Genomic DNA, 17961 nt, shown 5'->3' with positions numbered 1-17961 from the left:
TTCTTGTCACATCGTGCTTGTAGAAACGCATCTTACTTTTACCATTTAACATAGCTGTGATTTCTGCGGTCAGTTTTTTTTACCGCTCATCTTCATGAAGCATTTAAGTGATCTCCATTCTTGATTTTTTCTGACCATACGTTTTCCACGAAGATTAATTAAAAAAAAACTCTTAGACAGTACCACAGTGATAATGCACAATGTTTAAAATGACCACAGTGATTGTACACTCTGTTTAAAAGTAGTGCAGTGATGATGTAGACTTTTTTTAAATAACTGCAGTGTTCATTATTTAAAGGAGATGAAGTGATGCTGTACCCATTGTGAAAGCACTGCAGTGATGGTTTATGCAATGGCAAAACAATTCAGATTTATGCTATTGAACTGCAAAACCAATATGTTTCTACAACCACGGGTTGGATTTCGGTTTGGCCTGATTTTCTGACCCGTAGTAATTGTTATACTTGCTAGGAATGCCCATGTCATTGATACTTTTCTTTTATCTAGATTTATCCAGTGAAGTCATGGTTTACATAAACAAAGTTTACTTGTGAAGTGGAGAAAAAAATTAAATTTTTTTTGGTTTTCAAAATAGACAGATTATTATATTATTAAAATTTTGTCCTCCACTTCTCCTTACTTCTCCTCCTCCACCTGTTTCCTTTTATTCTTTAACGATGACTGTCCACTTATAATCAAAGCATTGTCCTAAAGATAAATATCACTGATGGTCCACACAGGAGGCAGCACGGGATGCATGTTTAATATTTAATGTGGATCATTACAAAGTGCATCTGCTGGAGTAGTCACAGTTGAACACAGTGTAAACCTCCTTTACATTTTAACAACATAAACATTCTCTAAGTAACGCATTTAGATAAAATATATAAAGGATAATATGGAAATTACATCTTTTTGCTTTTTTTATTAGTTCACGAAACTGTGAATGAGTTCAGTGGGTGTTTATATATGTGTGTGTGTGTGTGTGTGTGTGTGTGTTTCGTTCTTTCTTTTTCTCTATGTTTCACAGGCCTTACCATAGCTGATCTTGTGATGCCCTGGTAAGCTTCCAGCAACTACTTAATAAATCAATACAGAATGATTGCTTTCCATTTTCTGATTATATGGAAGATGTGAAATAAGGTCCAGAAGCTAAATCTCTTTTCAAAATGATTCAATTGCAGAACTTTTTCACATTGCAGTATGGTACACTTGCCACCAATTAATCTATCTATCTCCACCGGTACATTAAGCCCAAAAGACTGAAATATAGGCCAGTTTCTGGGTGCAGGAAAACCAAAGCAATTCACCGTGTACTAGTTATGGTTAAATGTATTAAAGGAAAATTTTTAAATGATATCCTAGCATCTAGGATACTGTATGTTGCAATAAGTTTGTGGCTTCCATCCATTTCAGCTAACACACCAAGTATTAACTATTAAACACTTGATTACCATACAGGAGAGTAAAAATATACTTAATAGCATTATCCTATTGCCAATACTGAAGCAGAAAGGGTTTTGTGATTTAAAGCAGATGCAGTCAATATTAATAATGAAATATGTTCTTTTTGGCCAGGTTTGTATTCATCATAGGAACATCTATAATGTTAGCATTTAGCTCCATGCGAAGGAAAGGTGTGACAAGACTCCAACTTTTTCGGAAGCTGAGCTGGAGAACAGTGGTGCTAATGCTCATTGGGTTTTGCTTTATTAACTACAGCCCCAGAGATGGTTTATGTAAGTAGCACATAAAATGTAACTTCAATATACTCACTAATCACTTTATTCAGATCAACTGTACAATGTCATATTCATAAAACTGATCAATCTGGCATTTGCAGTAGACGAAAAAGTAGTATCTACCCTTTAATTTTATGTGTAAATCATCTTATAATAGCAGATCTTAACATTAGGCAAATACACCCTCAGATGAACAACATATATCTATTTTTTAGCATGTCATTGTTGAAAGCATTCAAAACAGTTGCCAATTTTCCCAGAGGTGGATGTCCCAGCATTTACCCCAGTGTCAGACAATACAATGTTTAGAGAAATACAAAATAGGCCTCTCTCAGCATGGTTAAAGGTTAAAGCCTATGACAGCAGAATTAGAAAAAATATATATTTTTGGAAAGATTGCCAGTTTGCAAAACTGCATCTGAAGGATGCAAGGAGCTGGGCACCTTGTAGTCATTGAGTCCTCTGTATACAAGAGTATTATTGAGGCAAATGTGAGGCCATCTGTCCAACAACTAAAACTTGGTCAAAAAAATTGGGTCATGCAACAGGACAATTATCTGAAGCACAACAGTATATCTATACTGGAATGGCTGAAAAAATTAAAGAAACAAGGTTTTGGAATGGCCTAGTCAAAGTCCAGACTTCAACTTAATTTAAATGCTGTGGCAGGACCATAAGAGAACTGTGAATAAATCAATGACCAAAACCTAAATGAACTGAAAGAATGTTGTGGAGAAGAACAGCCCAAAATTCCTCCATAATGACTGTTAAAGTGATGCAGAAAAGGAGTACTTTAAATTATTACTGCTAAAGGTGGATCATGTTGTAACGCTCACTTCAAACCACAGAATCAGGGGGAAAAAAAGTAATCTTGGTGAGTTTGATGGCATAGTTGATGGTGCAAAATTGCCTGGAATAAGTGTTTCCCAAACTCAAATTCATGATCTCTTGGGAAGTTACACAGAATGATAAAAAATAATAATAATAATAATTTCTTATTGAAAAGAAAAGAGAAAGGAGAATAGCCAGATTGGTTCAAACTCTTAGGAAGTATACAGTAAATCACTCTTTACAACTATGGTGAAGAGAAAAGCATCTCAGCATCTCAGAAAGCTTAACACATTGACCTTTGAGACTACAACAGCAAAAGACATCATATCAGGTTCCTGTCCTGTTAGGTGAGGATCATTTATCACTCAACTCAATGACCCAACTCTCAGCACATTTCAATAAAAAAAAATCAAACTGAATTATACAGTCCTTGAATTATTTTGATTCATTACAGTTTGGAACAGTTAAAGGTCCCCGAGAAGCCTTGTCACAGTTTCAGATTGGTTTTAAAATACCTTCATGCAAGGCACCACACTTAAATGCAGGGGATTGTGTAGGTTTAATACTGATCCATACAAGACTTACAGTGCAGTTTAGCATCAACCATCTAATGTTATTTCTGCAAACTGTGCTATAAGTCTGTTCGGCAAAATCAAATAAACAAGAGAGCATCTGCCAGTATTACAGTAACGTTTGTAAACATGTATAGAACAGGCACTAATAGGACCAATGTGAAAACCCCTGACTACATTAAGTAAGAAAAGCAGTAAGGCTGCTGCCCGTACATTAGCCTCACTAATGTAGCTGTTTGTGTAAATGTATCTGTAACTAGGTTAAACAAAATATTGTTCTACTTTCCAGTGGCAATCCTATTAAGGGACCGCTAACAGAGGTGTAACTGTGCAAAAGCAGGCCTGCTTTAATGCTCAATTAAGAGCGATAGAGTTTCACATTGCTGGCTGTGTAAGCTTTGTGTAATAGAATTATAGCGTTTACCATAAACAACAGAATGCACATACTTTTATCAGATACCTGAATAGTCACTTTTATTCAATGCCTAAATTCCTCATGTATATTATAAATGTTCAAGCTGTTTTTGATTCAAGCACCACATGAGCATGGTACAGAGTTGCTGATCCAGTAGATTGTTTTCCTATCAGCCCTAGTTCAGTCAAAGATGCACAACTTAGGGGCTTGATTTACAGAAAAGCAGTAATGGTAGCATAAGCATTATTACCGAACAGCAATCCAGGAGACGTTCATCAAGTTGCTGACAGTAACATATCTCCCAGCCAATAACAGTGAGCAGGGTCTATTGCATAGATGTACTTCACTTCCTCTTTAAATATACTGTATACACATAAAAATGTTATTTGTGTTCCCAGATGTTTTGTCTAGATATAACATTATTAAAGATAAACGTCATATCAAATGCATTGTAATGGGATTGTGCCATTCTGGTCAAGAATTGTATTATTATTATTATTATTAAATAATAATAATAATAATAATGTGTTTACACACACACACACACACACACACACACACACATATATATATATAAAATGATGCATGTAGCTGGCACCTCCTAATCGGCTCTAAATCTCTTGATACAGTAAGATAGGATAAAGTGGAAAGTACATTTCCTTTGAAAAGCACAGCTGTGTGTTTTAACTAAAAGGAACCATCAGTCACTAAAATCACTTCCTCTCATGCTGCTGCAAGGTGGAGTGTTTCCGCTTTTTATTTGATTTGTTGGATCGATGATTGGGATTATATTGTTTCACACGGTCCTCCTCTATGTGCCACAAAGAGGTTTTCAATTAACTAAATGCACAGATTAGCATCAATCTTCTTGTCCATGTCTGTTCTTCAGCACCCCTCGACCTGAAAGAAGTGATTAGTTTCTGCCAGGCAGGTCACACCTCTGTGCTGACAGACACACTCCTCAACACTGATACTCTACAGCATTAAAGACCTGACAAAAAGAAAATGATGCACTTAATGTTAGAAATTATTTACTTGATAGAAATCCACACTGCTTTGGTTATAAACTTGGGGCTGTGTTAAGTTTCAAAGCATAGCAGTATGGGGTTTTTCCAGGATCTCCAGATCCATTCAATGTTCCAAAATGATTATAATAGGTGGATTGCTGAATTACCATTGGTGTGAATGTAAATTCGAAAATAAATTGAATGTATATAATTTTTATTAAAAAAAAATATATATATATATATATATATTAATATATTATTAGAGGTTAACTAAGACAGAATCACATCTCTTCAAAGCTTAAAAGTAGCACAGGTAACATCTTGTACCTATGGAGAGTTTACCTTTAAAAATGTTATAAACTGCCTCTATTTTATGTGTGTAAAGTGGCATTGTCCTGGCTGCGGATACCTGGAGTGCTTCAGCGATTGGCTTTCACTTACTTTATTCTGTCACTAATGCAGATGCTTTCTCCCTATCGAGAGATCCCACAAAGTCAGGTGTGTGTCAGCGTAGTTGTGAACTTTTTAATTCATGCTATACCATTTGGAGAGTTTTTAAAAGAAAAGACACAACACTCTGAGCATATTGTCCTAAGAGATGAAATGTCATTGGGTCTTTTTGCTGTATTTTGAAGGTCCGCTGGTGGAGCCCTGTTCAGGATGTGATCCTCTACTGGCCTGAGTGGATTTTTATTTTGTTTCTAGAGACGGTGTGGCTGTGTGTGACCTTTCTTCTGCCCGTACCCAACTGCCCCACGTGAGTTAAGGAACTCCACAGAGGAACGTGTGCATAAATCACCAATGCAGTAAAGCATTTGAGGCATATATTTAATCTACATCCAGGAGCTTGATCTGAATGTAATATGATTAGGATATTATTCGTAAGTCATGTTAATAATATTAGCTGGGTGACATGTACGTCATGATCACTGTTCATCAAAGTCAAAGCGTAGTGCCTTTTTAAGCAAACGTATTGAATAATGCTTTTGTATTTTGTAGTCATAAAGGTATACACAGTTATGGCTTGATTTGTGTGCATGAGTGTGAGAGAGGGAGAGAGGGAGAAAGAAAGTGTGCATGCAAGCAGCCTTGTGTGTTGTGCAGCTCTTATGAGACACTCCTGATGATTTATGAGTGTGTGGCAAATGCTTCAGAGGGAATAATTAGCCAATCTCAGTTTGTCATGTGCACTAAAAGGAGGCAGAGGCAGAGGATCCATCTTCTTCAATTTTCCTTTGTATTTTTTTCTTCTGTTATTTTTTTGTTCACCAAATTACTTATTTATTCCTATTTTTTCTCATCTCGATTTTTTTCCTTTTATACATTTTCTCATTCTGTTTAAGCCTATACCCGAATGAATACACATGCAGACAGCTTAGTAACTTCAGGATTAAATATACATTATTACTTAGAATTTTCATCTATACCCATCTAGAAACCTCTGTAGTTTAACTAGAGACTGTCGAAGCGAGTGGTGACCTTTGTATTTATTCCCATTTTTTCGACCGTGGTAGGACCTCCAGTTAACATTTACACACACATTCTACAGGCAAATTGGGAACGCCAATTAGACTAATCTGCATGTCTTTTTCAAATCTGCATGCCACTATATTGTGGAAGAAGAACTGGGGTTTCCGGAGGAAACCCACCAAGCATGGGGAAAACATGCGAACTTCATACACACAGTCCCCGAGTTGGGAATCAAACCCAGACCCTAGAGGTACAAGACAACAGTGATAAACAATAAGACACCGGGCCACCTTTTAGGAATTTTTAACATAATAAACATTTAGCTACCACTCTTCAAGAAACAGTGCTCAATTGAGAGAATGACTATGTTCAGTTTTTGTGTGGTCAGGCAAAGAAATCATGTACTTGCTTTCTACAGTGGGTATTTAGGAGCTGGAGGTATAGGAGATAACGGTCTCTACCCCAACTGCACAGGAGGGGCTGCTGCATATATAGATAGATGGTTATTAGGACATAATATCTACTGGCATCCAACTTGCAAGGTAAGAAAAAGAGCCCCCACAATAAAGTCTACTCTGGGAAATCTACTCTTTATGGTTGTAGACCTGAAAGAATTTAAACTCTTATATTTACTGTTGATATTTTATATTTTCATTCACAGGCCATGTATCAAACAACCCAGCCTTTTGACCCAGAAGGAGTCCTAGGTACTATCAATTCGATTGTCATGGGATTCATTGGAATGCAAGTAAGTAAGTCTTAAATTACATACTGTACATATGTACTTAATCCTTCTAATTTGCAAGTATGCTACCCACAGTGCCAGCAGTTTTTTTGTTATTTGTTTCATCATTAAAAGCAAAAGAAGGGGCTTTCATGTATAGAGTTTGCAGTGAGGTTGTCTGCATAACATGTAATTATTAATGGTCTCTAAATAAAAAAAAAAAAAAGAAACACTTAGTTTCACTAAGTTCAATTAGCTAGCTAATATCATGTAGCACTAAAACATCACTATCATTTATACCACATAACGATATTTCCCTTAATCACAAAATATGCATTTAATAAAATATGATATAATAACTTATTGTTTATTTATTTGATTAAATAAGTTACTTACAAACCATTTTTGTACATGGAAGTCCACGGTTGTTGATATTTGAAACACCATAATAAGTGAGGACTGAATTGCTTTCTCTTCTACCACTTGGTCAATATTTGTGAATACCATTTTCAATTTCCCGTCCTTACCCCACCACATGAAAGAGCCTAATGATGTTATTACAGGTGACTGGGCTGGACTGGTTCCGCTGACACACAGCTGCTTCCTCTCAGGGACACAGGGAAGTGTGTAGTGTAGCATAGTGTCCTATAATATAGTGCTGTCTATCAAAGGACCAAAACTTTTCTCACCCCTTGGTAGTGGCATTGCTCTTGAGGGGTGAGAACTTGCCGTGCAAACCTGGGCACATTGCTCTCCTCCCTGAGGTCGGAGATGAAAAACAGTTAGAGGCAAGTCCGTCAATCAGCACGCCTTAGAGAACACGGCAGGTGTCAGCCTTTGGCGCTTGTGTCCGTCCGCTAGTGCGTCCTCGGCTGAGCCATATTCGTCATCACTGGCTTAATCAGTAAGCGTGGAGAGCAGTGAAACCTGACCTCAGTGTCAGGGACATAACCAGCACATCCGCTAGCAGCAGCCTTACCAAATCTACCCTTATGCAAGTTAAGCATTCGGAGAGCCCTGTATTCCAAACTATGATGTGGGATTCTGGTTTTAGTAGAGTTTAAATTTACATTATGTGAGCTTTATTGTGCACCAAACAAACTGTGTATTAATTGCATATCACTAAATGTTTTCCCACTGGTTTAAGTAGTTCACAGCAGAGTCCACACTATTTAGTTAACAACCAACATGGTTCATTTGTATAAGACTATGGACGTTCATAAATACTGTAGGTATTAAGTGAATACTGGGCTTTTTTGGCTGGGTAGAAAAAAGACAACATTTCAATATCGTATCTATGAACACTTACGTATTTAAGGTATTATAAGTTATAATGTGACTTTCATTTCTCAAGGCAGGAAAAATTTTTCTCTTCTACCGCAAACTGAACAAGAAGATCATCATACGATTCATAATCTGGGCTGCCATCCTGGTATGTTGTTAACATCATGCACAAAAAGATAAACCACTTTAACATACTCACAAGTAAATTTCACAAGTACAGGATTCTTTGTAAATGTAATGTTGAGTTTAGACCTTCTGCAAGCTTTCCTTATTTCTTTCTGTTATTTATTTATTTTTTCAACATTTTAATAAAAAGCAGCATAGCAATGGAGTAAGCACATAACAGGAGAGGAAAATTGTTGAAAGGTTAAAATATATATATACAGGAAGATAAAAGACATACAGCTGATATCTAAACTGTACTATGAGACCTTTGTGGCAAACAAGTGTTATATTGCATGTAGTTGCAGACAGTTAATGAAGTAGGTAGGCATCATATGATCTGTCTCTACATGCACAAAATAGGTTCCCAGGCAGAGACTGGTATCCATGCTCTCTTGAGACTGGACCGGATGACTCGCACAGCTTGTGGATCTCTGACATATTAACTGTTAATGTTACATATTAATTACACATCATGTAAAGAAGACAATCATTTTTTTTTCACTAGTGTATTGTTCCCAACATTTGTACACTTACTTGGATAATGAACTGTTATCCAACTTGTCAGTTGGATGTACGTTATAATAAATCCAGTTGAGTTTAAATAAAACATTTTTGCCCTAGCAATAAAAGAAATTTATAGCAGATAGGGCATATGTTGAAATTTACTTTGCTTATTAAAAATAATTAAATGGACTTAATTATGGGAAGAGGATTGGTGCTTTGGGAATGCTCCATTTGGGTGGTCTGAATGGAAAAGGGGACATAAGCCAGGGTGGTGGTGTGGTGTGGGAGGGCATTTAAACCTTTGTCCCCTGGGGGTTATGTGAGATGTCCTCTTCTCTGAGAGCCTTCTGGACAAAGAAGAGAGCAGGGTTCACACAAATGTTTAGCTGTAATTTGGTTTATTTAGGGGCATCTGGGCATAATACCATGTGTACACAATGTATGTATTTTAGATTATAACTTATTCGTATAGAACTAGTTTCAGACGGCAACTAAAAAAACACCAGTTTGAAATCAGTAAACAAGCAGTAAATTTTATTGTGTAACCAAGTCTCTAATTAGGACCATGGAATATTGGGTTGTATGTTGCAGGAAAATCCTGCTGCTGACTTGTTTTGGAGTCTGGTAGCAGATTTTCTGGAATGGCCTCTCCAGGGAGTACATGTGCTGATTGAAGGCTTTTGTCTGGTAGACTCAAGACATCAGCTGTGAACTGCTCAATGACCAAAGGAAACTTAGCACTTTTTGTGCTTTATTAAAACTAACAATATAAAATCAGTTTTGTATGAAATATGCAAACCAATGGAATCTGTATTTTTATCATTTTGTTTTACCATCTTGGAGCAAAGACATATTTAATGTCTTTTTAAAATTATACAGTATTTCATTAAAATACATATTTAAAACGCATTGATAAATAGCTTATAAAATGAGACAGGAATAAAAAAATGTTAACGACTTACAGTATACAGGAAATACCAGCAATGTAATTTTGAAACATTGTGAAAAGTTGTTTTGACCAGTCAGGTCCTTGCTAGACTACTGGTAATCAGTCTCAGGTTTTAGATTTCGAAAATTAGTGTCTTTAACGTAATACTTTTTTCTTAATAAAAGGTAAAATATATCTATTTTTTCATGAATACATTAAGAGAGCACATATTGTGATCCCAGTGTTTAAAGATGGGTGGTACCATTATTTCAGTATTTTAAATTTTATTATCCTCAGCTCCTATGACAAATTGGTCCATTACAGCCTCCATGTTGAATCACACTGGCCATTATGGCAGAGGGATATTGCTCAGTGTGCTGAAATAAAGGAAAGGAGATCTGTTATACTTCACCTGGAGGCAAAGCATGATAAAATAAACTAGCCAACAGTAAAACATTATGTTGATAAAATAACGCTAAAGCATTATATTCCCACCACTTTTCATGTATCCCAACAGCTCTATTAAAGAAATATAGCTAAGGGTTAAGGATGCCTCAGGATTGCCTTTACACCATCCACCATTCAGGGGAGAGATGATATTTTGTTTCAATGAATATGTAGTTTTATGTGAACACACACACACACACACACACACACACACATATATATATATATATATATATATATATATATATATATATATATATATATATATATATATATATATATATATATATATAGTGTGTGTGTGTGTGTGTGTGTAAAGAACTTTTGAGAAGTTTAATGTGAAATTGCTACACTCCAGGCTAGACTGAAATAGCAAGTCACAGAAAAATATGAAATATTTATTGGCACATAAAGCCGAGAATCTAGAATGTACACCATAACTTCAGCAAGCACCAGAACAGCTATCAGTTATTACTGACATCTCTAGAGAGCAATACGATTTAATAGAAAATGCTGCAGGTTCAACAGTCTCTTTTATGCTTAATGCACTCATGACACAAGGGGTTATATTCTGGTTAAGCAAGTGTAATGGTCTCCCACCACATCAGCAATATAATAAACCATAGTGTAAAAGAGTAAGGCTAGCAACAGTGATGTGAATTCTGTGGCATAAGATGATCTTTTGAAGCTTTTGTTCCTCTATGTCCTCATAAACAGCACCCCTGGGTTAATTAGAGTTCAACGATCAGTGGTTGGCCATGTGAGATTAAAATTGAGCGATTGCCCCACATAGCACTGATAGTCCTGCATCCTACCTACATAGCCTGGAGACTCAATCTAAAACCAGCCAAGCTATTTCCACATCATCGATTCTGTCATCTATACAAATGATGGATATTCCTCTAACAAGCAGGTTTGGATGCTGATGTGTCCTTGCCGAAGCAAAATACGTCTGTCCAAGTCAGAGCCTGCATTAGAAAAATCTACTTACACATTTACTGTAAATGTTTGCAGTTTTTCAGAGAATGTAGGTATCACCATTTGTGTGTAGTGACAGACAGAGTAAGAAATGATGTAAACCATGTAGCAGGGAGCATGATTTATGTAAAATGATATGGAATTAATTTCTTCTCTGCCTATAAAAGATTCCAGTGTGTTGCATTGTGTTCAGGTCTGTAAAATTTGGCTAGACTCACCTCTCAGAAGCTCAGCTAATCTGCTTGAATATTTATTGTGCTTTTCTAGATCTCCAGTGTCCGAGAGTGCTTGCTTTATGGCTCAGCATTGATTTGAAATCTGTTTCGTTTTGACCCTCAGGGAATCTTGGCGGCCATCCTTTCTAAGTGCACACGAGACTCTGGATTTATACCTGTCAATAAAAACCTTTGGTAAGTGCTTCCTGACCCCCTAAATCCAACCACTTATCTCAACAGTAAAGAAGGGATGAGTCTACAGTAGGCACAAATCAGAGGCTGCTAAAACACACATTTACTTACCTCTAACTGTGGACTAGCCTGTAAATAATCACCCTTTCACTTGTAAGAATGAGGCATGCCAGGTGATGCATCCCCCAACAAGATCACTCTTCTTAACAGCCAAGAAAGAGAGAAGCTTTACACTTCCAACTCTCCATCATGTCAAAAGACAGCTTCTCACTAGCACTCTTATATAGTGCTTAGTAAAATGTGCACACGTGATGCTAGCACTAAACAGCAAAAAGTTTGAGACATAAAATCTCAAATAGAAGTCTTTCCAAACTATATGTACTGTAGTATTCTACTGTTCAGAATAACAGTAACTGTTATTAACAGGACAATTCACATTATTTTCCCTTAATAATATACAGTAAGGTGTGTGTGCTTGTGTGTGTGTGTGTATGTGTGTGTCTGTGTGTGTGGAGCGTGTTTCGTCTTTGAGACTTGAGATTTCTTCCATCTATGCACATCTAACTCAATTACATACCTGAGTTTAATGGACAGATCATAATATGCAGCTTATTGAGCCCCTGAGAGTGTCTGTCTTGATTCCTAAAAGTAATTAACCATGAGCCGAGAGTCAGTTTTGGCTCCGCTTCAGCTGACATAAGAAATGCCTGCTGGAGCACCCTGGGATGCAGCCATTTTACATTAGACAAAAATTCCAGCCAGCATCCTCGTACTTAAGAACCGACAGGAATGTGATTTGTTGGCAGACCTCTAGATTTCCTTTTTTTGAGAAAATGCCAAACATTCACTTTGGATGCTAATGTTTCTCTTAGGCATAATCTCAGGACACATTCTGTGCATTGTAAATTATTTATCTGTTTCTTTGTAATTTGTTTTCTTTATCATTGTTGTTTGTTCAGTCTATTGTGGCCCTGTTGAATACACTATGAAATACTGATATGTGTCCTTTGTGCATGTGTGAAAAGTTTTAATGTTATTAAAACCCTGCCTTTCAAATGAACAAAATCTGGAAGATAGCTTTGTTGTCAGGTTCCTGCTGTAAGTGTGGAGGAGCTAAATTCACAGGTTTTATGAAATTATATATATATATATATAAAGAATTATGTTATGTTATATCATATTATATCATACTCTTAGACTACTAGGCCTCTTCACAGGAACTTTTAAGATTCTCCCTAAAGTACAACTAAACCATGAGCCTTTACCTTACCTTCATATTGAATTAATGCCTGGAATTGTAGATTAAAAAAATATCAAGAAGTCATTATAAATTTAAACAAGACATTACCAAAATAAAAAGCACATCTACACTTTTTGGGTAAACTCTTGAATGGTTTATTATTGGTTTGTCTCATACATTCAGGTTCTTGCCAGAAGACCAGTTCACTCTACATTTAAATTTTGTACAACTTTTCTAGCATTTTACATTTAACCATTTTGTTTGTTTCACCTATTTTCTAGGTCCCTGTCCTATGTGGCCCTTATGGGCTGTATGTCCTTTGTGTTGCTGGGTATGATGTATTTTGTGGTGGACATCAAGGGATGGTGGGGTGGCCAACCTTTTATTTATCCTGGTGCGATCAAGCAGAAAACTCATGCACAACTAATGACATTACAATGTACTTGTATCCTTATATCCAGCTCTTGTAGCACTTTATATGGAAGTGTATTTAATATTTCAAAACATTTCCTAATGTCTTATATTTATTTATATTATAAATGTATATATTTATACATTTGATGAAGGAACCAATTTGTTAATTTAGTGTGATCTGGTTTTCAGGAATGAACTCCATCTTGGTGTATGTGGGCCATTCCCTGCTGGGCTTTTACTTTCCTTTCAGCTGGGAAATGCGCAACCAGGACAGTCACTGGGAGCCACTGTTCCAGAGCCTGTGGGGAACTGTACTCTGGATCTTTATCGCTTATTTGCTTTACCGCAAACATTTTTTCCTTAAAATCTAACTTTGTCTTTTGTTTAATTATGTAGAACGAAATGACCCAGCTTCCAAATTAATGCTTCTCTGTTGGAGTGATATATTCATTTAATTCATAAAACTGAATGTAGGTTATTCCCGTTCCCAATTAGTAAAAAGGTATATGTGCTGAAACCTGCCTGTCTGATTTACTGTTTTCTGCAGACACCTGGGTTTTTATTTGTTGTCAGTTGCATAAGACTCTGAATGTACTGATTAAATCATTGGGGCTGAAGTAGTACTTAACAAATTAGAATAAGTGATTCTCCCACTTCAGGGGTGACCATTTTGAAGCGGTTGCCATAGTCAGCCCCCTTCAGGGCTGTAAGACAGAGAGTGAGTACCATCTGCTCTTCAGCTGACAGTCTTTTAATAGGGGTCAAGCTGGACTGCTCACCAAGGAGTAGCTCTAATAAGGGCACACTTTTCAGACTCACTAATGCAAAATCAGGAAAATTACCTTGCTGGTTCTAGTTTTTTTTCACAAGTGGATCTACATCAAATATGGCAAAGTCAGTACAAGCTTCACTTATTAACTCTGATAAAAGAAATTTGAATAATAAATGTTTAACAGCATCTCCAACCTCTCTCCCAGCTGTGAGTGGTTATCAAGGGAGCGTTAGTCAGAATGGGAAGATTTAATTTCTCTGCATGAGAGTTCTCAGAAGCGGCTTCACATGGAACATTTTCAGACGTCCTCTCATTAACAAACTGCATTATGTCTTGGTCCATAAAAAGAGGAAGTTACTTAACAGACATTACTTGGTTATTGTCATTGTTGTTGTTGCTCTTTTTGTTTACATATCTATCAAATGTTTGAATCTTTTGAATTATCTTTTACTATTGTCCTGAAAATTCAATCAAAATATGTCTCTGTTAAATTAGGAGAAAGCTTTTCATTTGGGGCTGATCAAATTAACTACAGTAGTCCTAGAATGAAGCTGATTAAATAATAAAGGAAATGGAGTAATAAGCATTGATATACTACAGATCATAATGGCAGTGTGTTTTTTGTTATGTGTAATTATGGGTGTCACACTAGGAGATGAAAATGTGAAATGTTTCTGTTTTCTTGTTTTGTTTATTAGGATTAGAAAATACTCTAGATGGAAAACTAAACTAAATATACTACTAACATTAATGTGTAAGCATAATCAAACTTAGTATCACTAGCAATGGCCAGTTCTTTGAACACCAGATGACCAGGGGTGGTAAACAATAACTGGACACCTTACTGTGTGCAGACAAGCCAGTCATCCTGGAGCAGCATGCCTTTAAGTGATGCCCATTTTCATGGGCGAGACACTCCTTGTAGTGTGGCAGTTTGGGCAGTCAGCCTGCCACCAGGCTATAGCAATGACATCCATCACCCAGTGGTCTAGGTCATGTTAGACATGGAAATCCCCATGTCTTTACTCAATGAAAATGGAAGAAATCGTCTGTTTGTACCCAAGGTAACGGCAACCCCCCAAATTATATTTCCACCAGTGCAGGCAAGACAAAGTTTTTATTTTCCCTGAGGTTGTCACTAGCAAAAAGACAGTATCAGATTCACTTCACCTTCTGCATCCTGCATAGGCTGTAAGGTGCTCCAGCACACTGAGAGAGTTTCCACATTAGGGTTTTAAGGGGCAGGGCTTATGATGGTGTGCTGCTTTTTCAGAAAGTTATAAAGGAATTAATGATCCCTCAGTTCAAAGTCATGCATGGTTCTTGCACACTGCAGTAGCCACCAAATACAGTACACCTTTAGTGTGAATGGGAGCTAGACAGTTTGACCTGTAAGCCTGTATTACCTAGCCGTCTGGCTCTCCAGAGAGAGGCACAATTGAGAATAAATTAATATACATATGCCAATGAGTACAGTGAGCCTCAGTGAGAATAAGCATAAATGGGCCCACTTGAGGAGCTTCCACTGAATTCAAATCTGACTGTCAGTATGCTGTATCAGTGCAAATGATGTCTCAACCACAGGTCGTGGCCTTAAGATGGTTAATGCAAACTCCATCACATTTAAGATGGCAAATACATTGTTGATGCCTGTCTTTGGCTTTAAGGGAATTCAGACACTGGCTGCACAACTGCAGGTCTTGCTGTGTAGCACATGAGCCAGCTACTGCCTACTAGTGTAGAGCGGCAGGAGTTAAGAAAGTAGGGCTCTCAAACATGCTAGCAGCATGGCACCAAAGGCCCCTCACCTGTCTGATAGAAGGGGATGTGGTAGTTACCAGAAAAAATAAAAATTGAAAGAATAGTCTACTGGAGAAAATGAAGTCGGTGACCAGGTGATATTCACTGAACCTGGTGTTTAAGAAGGAGTGAAATAGAATCGTATTTGAATAAGCTCCTTTTACAAGAGAAACTTACTGTAGACATGTGTCATGGATCTTGCTTTATGTTTGCTTGTCTTTATTGATTACCATCGACAATGTCTCAAAATCACATGTTATTTGCTACTGTAGACTAAATTTGTCTTTGTTAATAGAGACCTTTTAGGCTCAGGCATGAGCCCTTTTAAGTAAAGCTACATAAACACTGTCCTATATGAAATATATTGACTGTGTGATAATATTCCTACAAAATGCAACTTAAATCTATGCACTTTATTAATGCAAAAATATGTATATTTATGTGTATTAGCTGTAACTTGCTTATCACAAGTCTCTATAATTATATATATATTATATTATATATATATATTAAATATATTATAAATGTTCATTACTTGGGCTAAAAGAAATAAGTGTAACTTTAAGTAGTAACTTTAAGATTTATTAAAATTTGTAATTAAAAACCAACATTAGACTGCAACTAAATAGATAAGTCCTGAATGTCCTGAATGTACACCAGCGTATTGCATCTTTTAATTTAATTGCATTGTTACTTTGGACGCCCCTAGGGACAAAGCACATAAAAAGTGAAAAACACAAACATTACAGAAACATGCTGGGAAACCAAAAAGCAAACAAAAATATCAAAGTGCAGATATTACAGAAATATGCTCCAAACACCAAAAACACAAAAATGTCAGAACATGAAAAAAGAAAATCTTCAAAAGAGATTTGCTACACCAGAAGTGCTCTGGGGACATTACGGGATGGGGTCAGGGGGATGGAAATGGGGTGATGAGCTTGATTTGGTCTAGCGGCTGCAGCAACCAAGAGCTCCCAATGAACGGGACGTCAGTCAGTGTAACTGTTTGTTTTGAAGTTATTAGAACTATTGTGTTGTGCATTATTACAGAAATAGAATACAGTTGTATAGTAAATATTTGCACCAATTCATTTACTTATAGCCTTTTCCATGTGCTTTAACTTTTGTATGTGTTTTTGTATTTGCAGCGTGTTTCCATATTGTTTGTGCTGTCATTTTTGTATGTACACAGGAAAACATTACTGATGTGGCATTTTTAATCTTCATATAGTTTTTAGTAGACCTCTGTTCAGCAGTCACTGAGTGACTGTGGGTTTATCGTGGACTGATGCCAGACACAAAGGCAAAGCCACAAGTGATGAGACTGAGGTGATCTGCTAATCAAAGAGAGTAACCTCACTTCCATTGCCAGCTCAACAACCAAACTCAAGAGGAACAATAATATACTGCATTGATTAATGGTACTAAATAGTCATTGGGTACACACACAAACACACTTTGGGAAATTTGGGAACACCTTACATGGGCAATTTGGGAAAACTCAATAAGCACGGGAAGAACAAGCAAACTTCCCCATGCTTGGTGAGTTTCCTCCGGGTAATCCTGTTTCCTCCCACGGTCCAAAGACATGCATATTAGTCCAAAGACGTGTGTTCCATGTGATCTTCTATTCTGCTTATCCCAAACGGGTTTGAGAGGTGGCTCGTATGAAGGGTGTACCCTGCCTCATTCCTAATTTCTCCTACGATAGGCCCCAGGCACCCATCATTTAAATATAAGTTATCTAGACTGTAATCTCATTTTTTTGTAAAATTATCATAGAAAAAACCTTAAGCTACAATCTATACATGGGATAAACAATCATATATCCAGCCTACCAGATAATTTCTATTCAGCAGCCATCTCCATTTAGCTGTCTCGTTCTGCTGATATTTAATCAGTGCAACATCTTGTTTTCCCTGTTTACTGCTCATGTTTACTGTCATAAGCTTCTTCTGTTCTTAAATCAGACTGATTGCATCTTGCCAGGGAAAACCAACCTAAGCATTCTTTATTGGGACAATGGACTATAAAATATACGTTACGTATAATGAATGGAAAACATCTTCTTTGGTTCAGTGTAACTTAAAGCGTCGATCAGTGTCTTTCAAGCACGGGACTGATTTGCTCAGCCTACCATTTCCTACAAAAAGCTGAAATACGTGATACATGTGTTAATTCAACCCTGGGAATGTTACACGTTATGTCTGTTCAGTGGTCCATACATGTCCTTTAATTAGTCTCTAAGACTTTGTTTA

General features: G+C 36.8%; 1 protein-coding gene across 3 annotated transcripts in view; it reads left to right on the top strand.

Moving 5' to 3' along the window:
- The window catches only part of si:dkey-192p21.6 (uncharacterized protein LOC565246 homolog), a 32099-nt gene extending 17602 nt beyond the window's left edge, over positions 1 to 14497 (top strand). For 2 of the 3 annotated variants that reach the window (XM_053501356.1, XM_053501355.1), the window contains exons 9-18: positions 1031 to 1061; positions 1579 to 1739; positions 4953 to 5065; positions 5203 to 5324; positions 6456 to 6579; positions 6699 to 6785; positions 8116 to 8193; positions 11407 to 11477; positions 12996 to 13108; positions 13318 to 14497. In XM_053501356.1, coding sequence (XP_053357331.1) covers positions 1031 to 1061; positions 1579 to 1739; positions 4953 to 5065; positions 5203 to 5324; positions 6456 to 6579; positions 6699 to 6785; positions 8116 to 8193; positions 11407 to 11477; positions 12996 to 13108; positions 13318 to 13499 — 1082 coding nt within the window. In that variant the 3' untranslated portion in view covers positions 13500 to 14497. Of the gene's footprint in view, positions 1 to 1030; positions 1062 to 1578; positions 1740 to 4952; positions 5066 to 5202; positions 5325 to 6455; positions 6580 to 6698; positions 6786 to 8115; positions 8194 to 11406; positions 11478 to 12995; positions 13154 to 13317 lie in introns of all 3 variants that reach the window. The other variant, XM_053501357.1, reaches the window with a different exon arrangement.
- Positions 14498 to 17961: the final 3464 nt, after the last annotated feature.

The sequence above is a fragment of the Clarias gariepinus genome, chromosome 8 (assembly GCF_024256425.1).
Source record: "Clarias gariepinus isolate MV-2021 ecotype Netherlands chromosome 8, CGAR_prim_01v2, whole genome shotgun sequence".
NCBI classification, from domain to species: Eukaryota; Metazoa; Chordata; class Actinopteri; order Siluriformes; family Clariidae; genus Clarias; species Clarias gariepinus.
The sequence above is the reverse complement of the archived record's forward strand: the minus strand, read 5'-3'. Positions and strand labels throughout refer to the sequence as shown.